Here is a 13,229-nt window from a genome sequence, read left to right on the forward strand (position 1 = left end):
TAGAGAATAGAAAGATGGCAAGTCATATTTTTATTTATTTTCTGCACAAGTTCTCTCCATCTGATCAGCTACAAATACTTGTGGCTTCTTTCTATATTCTATAATGCTATTCCTGTTTTATTTCCTTTTTAATTTTTTTTTTTTTTTTTGCTTTTTGGGTCACACTCGGTGATGCACAGGGATTACTCCTGGTTCATGCGCTCAGGAATTATTCCTGGCGGTGCTCGAGGGACCATATGGGATACTGGAAATTGAACCCAGGTCGGCCATGTGCAAGGCAAATGCCCTACCAGCTGTGCTATCTCTCCAGCCCCTCCTTTTCTATTTTTATTACAACCATCTAGATACAATCTTTCACTTGCATTGTTATTGCTATTGTAATGATTTTTTTTTAACCCCAGTGATACTGGGCCAGTTGGCTGGCTGACATTTTTCTTCTTTTTTTTTTTTCTTTTGTTTTTGGATCACACCTGACAGTGCTCAGGGATCATATCTGGTGGGCTCAGGGGACTATATGGGATGCTGGGGATCAAACTAGAGGTGCCATGTGCAAGGTAAGTGTCCTACCCACTGTACTATCTCTCTGCCCCCTGGCTGGCATCAGTTGTTCAATGCTAGGACGTGGTGCTGCTCAGGCCCTACAGTCCTGGGGGCCACCAGAAACCCTGAAGGTCACAGGGAGGCCAGCAATGTTTAGGAAGTCACTTGGAACTGAGGATTAAAGCAAGGTTAACTGTGTGCAGATATAAGGCCTTAAAGGTATACTATCTCTTTGATACTTTGTTTTTTTTTTTAAATTTTTTTTTTTGAGCCACATGTGGTTGTGCTCTGGGGTTATTTCTGTCTCTGCACTCAGTAATCATTCCTGGAGGTGCTGAGGGAAACATATGGGATGCCAGGTATTGAACTTGGGTTGGTCACGGGCAAGGCAAACACCTTGCATGCTGTACTATCCTTCCCTCTCCCTCCCTTGCTGTATGACTGTAACCTCTGATAATTTAGCCTTTTCTCTAATCACTGCTATGGCTTTTTATTTTTTTAAATCATTTCGGGGACACACCCAGCAGTGCTCAGGGTATCTTCCTAGCTCTGTGTTCAGAGTGACCCCTGGCAGAGCTGGGGTATCAGAGTTGGTGTTGGGGACTGCAAACAAGGTAAGTGCCTAACCTCTTGTACCATCCCCCTAACCCTAAATCCCTTATTAATCTTTCTAAAGTATAACCATGGTGTGTCAACCTCCATGCAAAACCATCAAAAGTCCAGAAACGCTATGGTAAATCCTGTGTGCTGGGTATAGCTCAAAAATCAAACCTAACAAAAAATAGTTGCCTGTACCCTGCGAATCCAGTGCAAATTTAGCTTGCCATTTAAGACTTTTCATAAGTTAGTTTCAACGTACTTTTAATTCCATATTTAGTGCAGACCCGGCATACAACTTATGTTCTAGCTACCTAAACTCAGTCTTGAAGCCATATTGAGTATAAGGTTCTTGGATTCCACTGGGAAGCAGAACAGATTAGGTTCATTCCCTTGGGAAGACATTTTCATTCTGCTCCTTAATCGTTTTCATTTTTTGGGTCACACTCAGGACTTTCTCCTGGCTCTGTGCTCAGGGATCACTCCAGGTGGGGTGCAGGGGACCTAGGCTGGGGGAACAAATCTGGGTTGGCCTCGGGTAAGGCAAGCACCCTACCCTCTGCACCATCTCTTCGCCTCCTGCTCCTTAATCTTGACTTGATCTTGGTCTCCTTTCCTGTACCTCCCGTTTCACACCAGGTTCCTCGAGTAGTGTGGGCACAAGGAGACAAAGACTAATAGGGAGGGAAGATACTGCTAGGGCCAGAAAGAAGGGCCAAAGAGCGCGTGTTCTGCAATGCAGGAACCCCAGGATGGATCTCGGCCACAGCACGGTCCCCTGAGCACCACCAGGTATGTTCCTCCCCGCACCCCAACAAAGAAATGAGCGCACAGGGCGAGGAGGGTGACGCCCACACTGCAAACGGTCCACTTTCCCACTCTCCAGCGCTAATGGAGTCCATTCAAGGGTCTGCAAAAGGCTGGGCTGGGCTGGACCGGCAGCAGCGAGGTGGCCCAGCAAGGGGCTTCCAGCGAGGCGGGCCTGCCCCGGCGGACACCGTGAGGGAGCCCCGCTTCCCTCTGCAGCCCGGAGGTCCGCGCCGGGCCGGGCCGCAGCTCGCAGGCCGCCGCCCGCCGCCTCCCGCCTCCCGCCTCCCGCGGGGTCGCGGTGCCGCCCGCAGTCGCAGTTCCCGCCCGGCGGCCGCGGAGGCGGGGCCGCCGCGGAGGCCCGCCCCCCGCGCCCGTTGCCAGGGAGCGGTTGCCATAGAGCTGAGCAGTTGTCCGCGTGCGCAGGCGGAAGTCCCGGATTGAGGCGCCGCCATTTTTGCAGCCCGGACGCGGAGCGAGAGGCTGAGCGAGTGGGAGACGCTATCCGCTGCCATCCGTCGCGCAGACCCTGCCGAGCCGCCGCCGCTATGGATGATCGGGAGGATCTGGTGTACCAGGCGAAGCTGGCCGAGCAGGCCGAGCGATACGACGGTGAGCTGGGGGGGCGGCGGGGGGCAGGATTTCTCGGACCCTCCGCCGCCGCCCACAGAGGCCGGGAGCCGGAGACAAAATGGCGGCCCGGGCTCCGGGCCCGGCCCGGGGACGCGGGTCCGGGCGGGGGCGACGGGCCTGCGGGCCGCGGCGCGGGGCCGGCCCGGGCGACGGGCGCGGGTCCCGGCGCGCCCGCACGGGCGGGCACTCGCGGTGCGGCGGCCCGAGGGAGAAGGGCGGAGGAGTTGGTTGTAAAATGGCGGCTGCAGGGAGGGCGAGTCCCGGGGCGGGGGGTGGGAGGAGGCGGCCGGGCCGTCCCCGGCGGGGCTGCGGGCCGGCGCGGGAGGGCGGCCGGGGAGACACGGCCGCGGGGGCGAGCGGCGGCCAGGCGGGCGGCCGGGCGCCGGCGCGGGCGCCTCCCGGGGCCCTCGGGCGGGCCGGCGGGCGGGTGGGGGCGGCGGCCTTTCCCCGGGGCCCGCTGCGGGGCGGCGGCCGACGAGGCTCACAAAGGAGCGTCCCGGCGCGCGGGGTCGGCGGGCGCGGGCGAGGGCGGGGGCGGGCGGGCCTCTGCGCGGGGCGTCCCTGGGCGGAGGCCGCGGCAGGCCGCCGTCGCCTGCACGCCTCGGAACGCGGGCTGCGGGGCTGTGCGCGCCCCCCGGGGTGGGCTCCGGGCGCCCCCCTCGCCGGCTCCCGGAGGGCGGGCTGGAAGTTGGGGCGGGCCCGCCCGGGCTTCCTGGTGGAGGGAAAACGGGCCCCGGGACGCGCGGGTCCCTGCCCGGCGCCGGCGCCTGCTCCTCGCCCGGGCCTTGGCGAAACTGACGCTTTTCCGGTTCACACGCACCGGTTCGGACAAATGGAAGGACCTGTTGAGAAGTGAACTTGTTTCAGGCACCGTGCAGTGGCGGTATCCGGGCCGACTCCCGGGGTTGGAATGCTTGTGGGTCCCGCACTCGGTAGCTAAACCCCCCCGCCCCACCCCACCCCGCCCCCCGCCCCTCGCAGCCCGGGGTTTGGGGATTCAGAGCAGGGGGTCCTCGCAGCTCCTTCCCCCTCTTGCCCCGTTTACGTGGTTTTCTGCACACATTTGAACGGTTCTTTGTTGATTGCCGCTTGGCTCCTAACGGTTCTTGGAGACATTTTCCAGATTCTTCAGACGTTTTCCAGAACTTGATGGAAATGCCCTTTGTGTCTTGTTAGCCACAGACTGCTGCTCGTTGGAATTGTTCCCTTCTCTCCACCCCACTTTGGACCTAGGTATTCGAATGGCCCTCACACCCGTTATTAAAACAACAACAGAAATCACAGATGTGGTTTCTGTGGTTTCGATGCTTTTGAGCGTGAGAGACGGAGTCAAGTGCTGGTTGATTCATCTCGGGTTTTTTCGTTGCTCTTCAAAATGCTGTTCAGGGCCTAGCTCTCTCTGAATGCCAATTTGGTCATGTGCGAATCCTCAGGAACAGTCCCAGTGTGTCATGTGTTAGTATTCAGGAATTCGAAAAATAGGAGAGAAGGCCCCAAATTTAGGAAATTGAAAACTTCAGAAGGAAATTCAAACTTAGGAAAGATACTGAACCTTTTTTTTTTCCTTTCCCCCAATTGCCGTCTGCATTGAACAAGGTTCCTGTTGGAAGAGGGAAGGGGGGGAATAAGATGGGGGAAGTCCATACCGCTCAAGGTCATTTTTGTCTTTATTTCAGTGTTCAAAAATCGAACAATTGTAGCTGAGCTTGTAATGGAAGTTTTCTTCCTTCTTACCCCATTTGCCCCAAATAGATTGTCTTAATCTACTATTGCCCTTGGGAGGAAACTCAAAATTGTTTAAATACATTCTGTTCTGTACTTTCGTAGACTCCTACTGAAAAACTGATAACCAAAAGGGAATTTTTTTAATTTGTACTTTTCTTGTAAATACTGACTTGGAAGTCCTAGCCTCCAAATAATTGATCCTATAGTGATACTATGTTGGATTTGAGGAGGAGGATTTTTGACTGACAACTTGGATTAGAAACACAATGTAATAGCTAAATAGTAGGTGTTTCCCTCAGGACTTGGAGGAAGGAAAATAGGAACTACAGGTGGAGAATTGCTGACTCTTTAAGTCCAAGATAGGTGTGGATTGATTGAAAAGGATTTAGAGGATGACCATCACCAAGAATCTGTCTGCCCTCTGTGTATGCTCCTTTGTTGGGTGCAGACATTTATGGTAGCAGAAAGTGATCCCATAGTTTTTCATCACCAGTTTATCAGATGTTGGGGGTGAAAAAAAGAGGGGAAGTGTATTTGATTTGGTTTTGGGATCTTGGATATAAAATTGACTCTGGTTCTTGCAGTTCTTTTTAACTTGTTTAGCATGAAATGTTAAATGTAAAAAGTTCTATGTAACATTTAACTAATTTCCATTATCACTAAATAACCAGTTTATATAGATAATTCAATGATAATGGAACACAGAAAAACCAAACCGTTAAGGAAAAGGAACTGGGCTGCAGATAGGAAATAGTTTGGGGTTAGGTTTGCACTAAAGATTAAATCTAGCATCCCATAATTTAGGTTATTAGTTTAAGAAATTGTATTTAAATCATTGAAGCCATAATTGGAGGCAAACTCATCCCCTTTAGAATTCATAAGCCAGATCTTAGTATATTCCCCACTTCTGTATGCTAATATGTAAGGTGGTTCACATAGAATGAAAAAATGCACTTTTCCAATTTTGAGAGTAAAGGGGTCAGAGAATTGGATTAGGATTGTGAGAAAATTGATAGTTTTATCCTTTCACTTTCTCCTGGTGAAGATTGGCACCCTGGGAGATAAGGTAAAGTTTTGATGGCCTGCTTGCTGTTCAACTCCCTTTGTGAATGCATCAGCACCCGGAAGGCATTTGTTCTGAACCACTTGAGAGCTGTTTTTAAAACACCAGTCTCATCCCTAGTTTATTCTGGTAGTCCATGAAGGGGGAGCGGTGTTTTAAAGTTAACTCCTTACTACCTTTTTAGATTATCCTATTTTATAAGGGAGGGGAAATGGTAAATTACTTTCAATAATGAATTAAAACAGGATATGCAATAAAGACAGGTATGGAATAAAAGGTTAGAATTTTATTTAATTTTCCGAGGGGGGGGTATTTTGAGCCACATCTAGTAGTGTTCAGGAGTCCTGTCCAGTGGTGCTTATCAGGCCACCCCTCAGTCAAGGTATGTGCTCTGGCTGCAGATACAATACTGAGGGTTGGCTGCTAAAAAAACAAACTTGTGCTCAGCCCTTTGAACTATCTTTCTTGTCTTTAGAATTAAATATAACTTGTAATTAGATATTAAGTATCCAGAGTTAAATATTGCAACTCTACGTAATATTTTGCAGACCACAAGGATTTTTTTGGTCAACTGGGAATCTAACCCAAGATTTCACATGAAGTTATATAACAATGACATGTACATTGTGTTCATTTTATGGTTCAGGAGACTGAGGTTTAGCAATTGTTAATTTTATTTATTTATTTATTTTGCTTTTTGGGTCACACCTGGAGATGCACAGGGGTTAATTCTGGGTCTGCATTCAGGAGTTACTCCTGGTGGTGCTTGGTGCTCAGGGTACCATATGGGATGCTGGGAATCACTCCGGTTAGCTGATTCAAAGCAGACACCCTACCCAGTGCTTTGTTCGCTCCAGCTTCGATTTTTATTTTTTGAATCACTTGAATAATAGCTTAGTAAGAGTCAAAGCCACAGTATGTCTTTCTGTTAACCTTTATTTAGATAGTAAACTTATTAGCAAAGATCTATGTAATTAAGGTGGTTTCTTTGGTAGAGGGGAGTTCTTTGTATTATTTCTGTAGCAAGTTATTTTAAAAGTTTTGATGTTTATGACTTGTATCAGTTGTAAATAGTAAACTATCTTAGGTTTCTTTTCTTAAAAAAATTGCTTTCAAAATATATTTCTCTCTTTTTGTGCCATACCTGAAGGTGCTCATGACTTCTGCCTTTGCATTAGGGATCACTCTTGGGGGCACTCAAGGGGCCTTATGTGGTGCTGGGGATCGCCAGCATCTTCAAATACTTTTTAATAAACATTTTCTCCTTGCTTCATCTCAATAAATGCATCTTTTAATTTACTATATAGTTATCAAACTTAAGGTGGGAGGGAAGGTTGGCAAATGATTCAGTGTTCCAAATGGTAGCCCAGATGTCACAGAGGTAGTGAGGAACAACAACAAAAGTGGGTTTTTTTTTTTTTTGTGGGGGGGAGGTTACACCTGGTGATGCACAGGGGTTACTCCTGGCTCATGCACTCAGGAATCACTCCTGGCGGAGCTCGGGGGACCATATGGGATGCTGGGAATCAAACCTGGGTCAGCTGTATGCAGGGCAAACACCCTACCTGCTATGCTGTGGCTTCAGCTCCTACAAAAGTGGTTTTTCCGGGCAGAGTAGGAAAGAGGTAGAGCCTTTGCCTTGCAAGGGGAAGAACGGGACCGTATGGGATGCTGGGAATAGAACCTCGGGTCCGCCACAGGTAAGCCAAATGACCTACCCACTGTGCTAACGCTCCAACCCTCTCTTAGTTTTATTTTTATAAGTGTTTATTGTCCAGATTTTGCCTGTGGGGCCTTTTTTTTCTATACTTGAGCTAATCCTAGCTCTGCATTCAGAAATCACTCCTGGCGAGGGGAGGGGGGCAAGCAAGGGGGTTGCTGGGGATTGAACTGGGTTGGCCAAGTACAAGGCAAATGCACTATCCTCTGTACTATCACTCAGCCCTGGTTTTGCTATTTTTGAAATAATCTGTAGTTTGATAGTTACATGTTGATGAATCCAAGTAGAAAGTTATCAGAATTGGGGGCCAGAGTGATGATAGTACAGGTGGGTAGGGCGTTAGCCTTGCGTGTGACTGGCCCAGATTCAATCCCTGGCATCCCCTAGGGTCCCCTAGCAATGCCAAGAGTAACCTCTGAGCATTGCCAAGTGTTACCCAAAAAACCAAAAAGAAGAAAAGAAAATTTGAGTAGATTAAATATTCATGTTCCTGGGAACAATTTTGGATACTTAATTTTACTAAATGGTAGTGAAAATATCCTTAATGGTAAAATCAGTTGATCATCCAAGGCAGAGTAAGAATAACTAAAGGCAAAGTGAAAAGATTTCCTCCCTCCCCCTCCTTTCCTCTCCCCCAAAGGTGAACGGATATGTCAAGGATATGGTGTTTGCTCAAAATAGAGCTCCCTGGTATATCTACTTCTCTATTTGAGGGGTAGTGTCAATTCCCAAGTCTGCTGGTTTTGTTATGTCTACCTTGAGTTAGAGCTGCCTTCAGAAATGTGTTAGACTCAGGTATTGCTGTTAGTCCTAAGCTCAGAAAAAAACGTTAGAAAATGTCTCACTCATGGGGCTGGAGAATTAATACAGTGGTTTAGGGTGCTTGTCTTCCATGTACCTGACCCATGTTTAATCCCTAGTATCCCAGATGGTCCCTTGAGCACTGCTAGAAGTGATTCCTGAGTGGATTCCTGAGTGCAGAGTCAGGAGTTACCCATGAGCATCACTGGATGTGACCTCCCCACCCCCCCACTCAAAAAAAAAAAAAAAAACAAAGATCCTCACCTGGCCATTCTCTTTAGGATACTGAATCCTATATAATTTAGGACAGAGGGATTTCAACCTTTTTCATTGCAGTCCTGTGATTGAAAACCATTATTTAGGAAACATCTGACCATATTTCTGGTTTTATCTTTTTTTTTTTAATTTAAGTTTGAGTTCATTGTTCTTCAGTGATCCATTGTACAAGCTGCTTAGATCTCTCAATGGTAGTCTTGTTTTTCAATCACGTCAGGATTTTCTTTAGCTAAAGCAATATGGAACGTATTTTAACTTATTTGTTTTGAACATGAAATGAATTCTATTTAAAATTTTGTTTGTTTTTGTTTTTGGTCATACCTAATGATGTCAGGAGTTGATTGTAGTTCTGCTCAGGAGTTACTCCTGTTGATGTTCAGGGGACCATGAGGTATTGGCTATCCAGCCCTGGTCGGCTGCATGCAAGCACTCTACTTGCTATATCATCTCTAGCCCTCATTTTGTAAAAGGAGACTTAAGATTTTTTAAGAGTAGTGTGCACAGGCCAGATTCTATTAGAGTGGAGATTAGTCTGTAGGTTATTATGAATTTATAAATTTCAAAGTAATGCCTTAATACAAAGTATTCTTTAATATTTAGTACTGTAAAAGGTTGCATTGTGAAGGGTTGTTTTTTGCTACTGCTCAGCTATGATCATTGGGAAATAACTTTATTTAAAAATTTTAAGATAACCTCTTGGTATTTTTTAGTAAGTATACTAATGGGTTTAGTCCCTAAGTTACGTTGGCACAAAGAAATAGTTTCTAGATAAAAATCAATTTTTTTTTCTCCCCACACTGCAGTATTCAGGACTTACTCCTGACTTTGTGTTTAGAGATCACTCCTGGCAAACTTGACAGGCTTGGGGAGCATATGGGATTCCGGGGATTGAACCCCAGTGGATTGTGCAAAGCAAAGGCCCTACCTGCAGCACTATCACTTCAGCCCTAAAATCCTCAGTCTTAACTGTTAACTAAACATGTGCATCCACAAAGTGGAAAAGTGCCAAATTTGTTTCCAAGCAATAGAATGAATATGTTGAGCTGCTAGGTAGTTTATTGGATGAACCTCTCTGCCTATCAGATATAACATGGATTTTTATGGATTTGGTGCTCATGGTTCCATTGTATAAAAATTGAGAAGTAGGAGCCAAAGAGATAGTATACAGGAGTTAGGTGCTGGCCTTACATATGGCTGTGGTGGCCTTGACTCTAGTTCAAATGCCCATCACCACATACTAGTTCCTGAGCACTGCTGGGCTTACTCCTGAGCACAGCCAAAAAGTATCACCACTTATGGGGTCTTTCTTGCTCCCCCCCCCCCCCCCCCCCCCCCCCCCCGAAAAAAGTCCACATTGTTCTGGCATCTTAGCTGTCTCAGATTACTAGTAGTGTAATTACTACATGTAACCATTTTTATGAAATGTGATACAAAAGATGTTAATGTAACACCATTGGGCAGTGCATGTATTGCTGAATCTTCAATAGTTGCCATATTATATCATGTTTATCATATTTTATCTCAAAATTGTTGCTCCTTGTTTTTAAGTAATGCACAGTTTGGGGGAGTTAACACAATGGTTGAACCCTGCCCCCTTTTTTTGTTTTTTTGGACCTTACCCAGCCATAACTCCGGTTACTCCTGGCTCTGCACTCAGGAATTATTCCTGGCAGTGCTCCAGGGACCATATGGGATGGATGCCGGAGATTAAATCCTGGTCGACTGCATGTAAGACAAGTGCCTTATCCCCTATTCCATCTCACTAATATGTGAGATGGGAAAAGCACACTCAATACGTGCATTTTTACTAGAGAATGTCATTTTTGACAGCTAAGACATTGATTTTGTAAAAAAAAAAAGTTTGGGATTGTATCATGACATAACATACGAAGGTATGCAGCTCCACAGTGAGCTATTTTCTTGGTCCTTTTTATTATAAATTTTTATCTTTATTTTTATTTAATGTAGGAGTAATGCTATTTATTCAGCCACTGATTAGCTGATTGTATTGGGCATGAACTCCACCTTTTTTTCATAATTTTATTATTTATTGCGATAGCACAGCGGTAGGGCGTTTGCCTTGCACGCAGCCAACATGGCCGACCCGAGTTCGATTCCTCCGCCCCTCTCGGAGAGCCCGGCAAGCTACCGAGAGTATTCGATATGCCAGACACAGTAACAACAAAGTCTCCAATGGAGACGTTACTGGGCCCGCTCCAGCAAATCGATGATCAACGGGAGGGCCTTTACTTTTACTATTTTTATATTTATTTATTGAATCATTGTGGGAAAAGTTACTAAGCTTTAGGTTTAAGTCTCGGTCATACAATGATCAAAACTCCCTTCACCAGTACTCATTTTTCACCACCAAGAACGCCAATATACCCCCCTCGCACCCCTCCCAATGCCTGTGAGGCAGATGATTTCCACTTTTCTCTACATTGATTACATTCATTATTTTGCAAAAGATGCACCATTATTGTTTAGAATCCCCCCCCCCCATCAGAATTGCTGAAAAGCATTGTGAAATACTTTGTTTTCTATAGCTGGTTATGAGAATCATATAATAATTTTGGATTTCTGCAAAGAGCCAGATAATTACGAGATTGGTTTCTGTGCGTCTGGTGTTACGGCTATGCCCGAGAGCCGCTTGTGTGGGGCAACTCGTGACCTCAGTAGGGTGTGAAGGAGGAGCAGGTATCGCCCCCCTTCCCATGAGACTGCAGTTGCCTCGTCACCCACCGGCTCATACCTGGCTTTCCTATAAGCTCTGAGGCGGTGGCCACCTTGCTGGGGTGGGGGGGGAGGCGGAAGGGAGCAACACCGTTTCCCTCCTGGGGAGGAATGGTGCCATAGTTTTAACGCCTGGTCCATTCACTTTTCTGCCCAAGCTGCTGGGCTCTGGATTAAATCCTTTTGCCTCTGGAGCCATGGCTGTGCCTGAGAGCCGCTTGTGTGGGGCAACTCGAGACCACGGTAGGGTGTGAAGGATGAGCCGGTACTGCCCCCCTTCCTATGAGACTGCAGTTGCCCCGTCACCATGGGCTCATACCTGGCTTTCCAGTAAGCTCTGAGGCGGCGGCCACCTTGTATGCGGTCCAGATGCATTTCTGCCAAAAGTCACTGGGTTTCGAGATTTGTTTCTGAGTTTCTGGGATCATGACATTAATCAGCTTGATCAGGAGCCAGAGAGGCCGTTTGTAGGCAGCGACTCGGGGTCTTGTTGGGATGGAGAGGAAAGGGCCGGTTGCACCCTCATCTGGTGAGGCCCCGCGTATCTATTCACTGCAGGCCCAAACCTGACAGTCCAGTGGCCTCTGGAGGATGGTGGTCACCGGTCCGCCAGGGTGAACAGGCCAAGGCATGAAACCTATTCCCACCTGGGTTGGCCCAGTACTGGTAACCTACTGCAGGAACTGAACGCATTTCTGCCAAAAGCCGCTGGGTTTCAAGATTTGTTTCTGAGTCTCTGGGATCATGGCCATTAAGCAGTTCGATCAGGAACCAGAGAGGCCATGCCTCTAATTATATAGCCAAGCCGGAGGTGGTTTGTGGGTGTGTCTCCCACATACCTAACTTTTGGCCGTTTACTTTCTTGGTAAACTTTGCCCCAAGTTTTTGGGGTCTGGCCAAAGGCACAGCAGCAGTTTTGGGGTATCTGCAAGTCTGACGGTGGCGTCAGGCTGCTGATGCACTTGCCTCACAGGTACAGATTGACCTGCTGGTGGCACCATACCCCCTATTATTATATTCTTTTAAAAAGGCTTTTATAAATACTTTTCTGTGTAGACTGTTCTTTTTTCACAACTTCAAAATATGCTATGAACTTGGGGAAATAAGTCCTAAGAAAGGATTCACGCTTTGCTTATGGGATCCTCTGGGTTTCATTTACTAATTAATCCACAGCCAACTTTGGGATTACTTCAGCAATGCTGGGGGGAACACGCAACAATAGGAATAACTGGAGTTTCTGCATACAAAGAATGTACTTCAGCCATTTGAACTATTTCTTTGACCCTGTAGTATTTTTATTTTATTATTATTTTGCTTTTTTGCAGTTAACTGCCCTAACCACTGTACTTTGCATGCCGCCAACCCGGGTTCAATTCCCGACACCCCAAATAGTTCCCCAGCAAATACTACTAGGAGTGATATCTGAGCATCGCCAGGCATGTACCCAACTCCCTACTCTCCTCCCACCAAAAGAAATTTGGCGATGCTCAGGGGTCACTCCTGGCTCTGCACTCAGGAATCATTCCTGGCGGTGCTCAGGGACCATATGGGATGCTGGGAATCGATCCCGGGTCAGCTGCATGCAAGGCAAGCACCCTACCCACTGTGCTGTTGCTCCAGCCTCTGTGGTATTTTTTTTTCTAGCAACTTAAAAATATTTGCTTGTGACTTAACAGTATGGAGGATTATGAATCAAATCCAAGTTGAGGGGCAAGAGATAATGTACAATGGGTAAAGAAATTGCCTTGCTTGTGGCTTGCCCTAGTTTGACCTCTATGCAGTACCCTGAGCACTTCCAGGAATGATCCTGCGGAGCCAGGAATAAGCCCTGAGCACAGCTGGTGTGCCCCTAAAACCCATCCGCCATACCTCCCTCCATATGAGATTGAGTGCCAGAAATGGCTCAGTAAAATGTCTCAGCACCTGTTTGCATTTGTGTTGCCTTGGGTTTGAATCTTGGCATTGCCCTCACCCCAACCCGACCCATCTGCCTCCAATCCAGAACAAATTTCTTTTGGTGGGAGGAGAGTAGGGAGTTGGGTACATGCCTGGCGATGCTCAGATATCACTCCTAGTAGTATTTGCTGGGGAACTATTTGGGGTGTCGGGAATTGAACCCGGGTTGGCGGCGTGCAAAGTACAGTGGTTAGGGCAGTTAACTGGCGTGCAGATGACATAGGTTTGATCCCTGACACCCCATATAGTCTTCCTAGCCTGCCAGGAGTCATCCTTGAGCTCAGAGTCCAGGAGTAGATCCTGACTACAACTGGGTGTGGACCAGAAACAAAAAAATACATATTAAAAAAAAGGGAACAAAGCCCAACAAATCCTTAG

General features: G+C 47.2%; 1 protein-coding gene across 2 annotated transcripts in view; it reads left to right on the top strand.

Annotated features, from left to right (window-relative positions):
• The first annotated feature begins 2,376 nt into the window (after positions 1 to 2,376).
• Positions 2,377 to 13,229, top strand: part of YWHAE (tyrosine 3-monooxygenase/tryptophan 5-monooxygenase activation protein epsilon) — a 47,155-nt gene continuing 36,302 nt past the window's right edge. The window contains exon 1 of one of the 2 annotated variants that reach the window (XM_056127363.1): positions 2,377 to 2,556. In XM_056127363.1, coding sequence (XP_055983338.1) covers positions 2,493 to 2,556 — 64 coding nt within the window. In that variant the 5' untranslated portion in view covers positions 2,377 to 2,492. The remainder of the gene's footprint in view (positions 2,557 to 13,229) is intronic. The other variant, XM_056127362.1, reaches the window with a different exon arrangement.

The sequence above is a fragment of the Sorex fumeus genome, unplaced genomic scaffold (genome assembly GCF_029834395.1).
Source record: "Sorex fumeus unplaced genomic scaffold, SorFum_2.1 ptg000063l, whole genome shotgun sequence".
In the NCBI taxonomy this organism is placed as follows: domain Eukaryota; kingdom Metazoa; phylum Chordata; class Mammalia; order Eulipotyphla; family Soricidae; genus Sorex; species Sorex fumeus.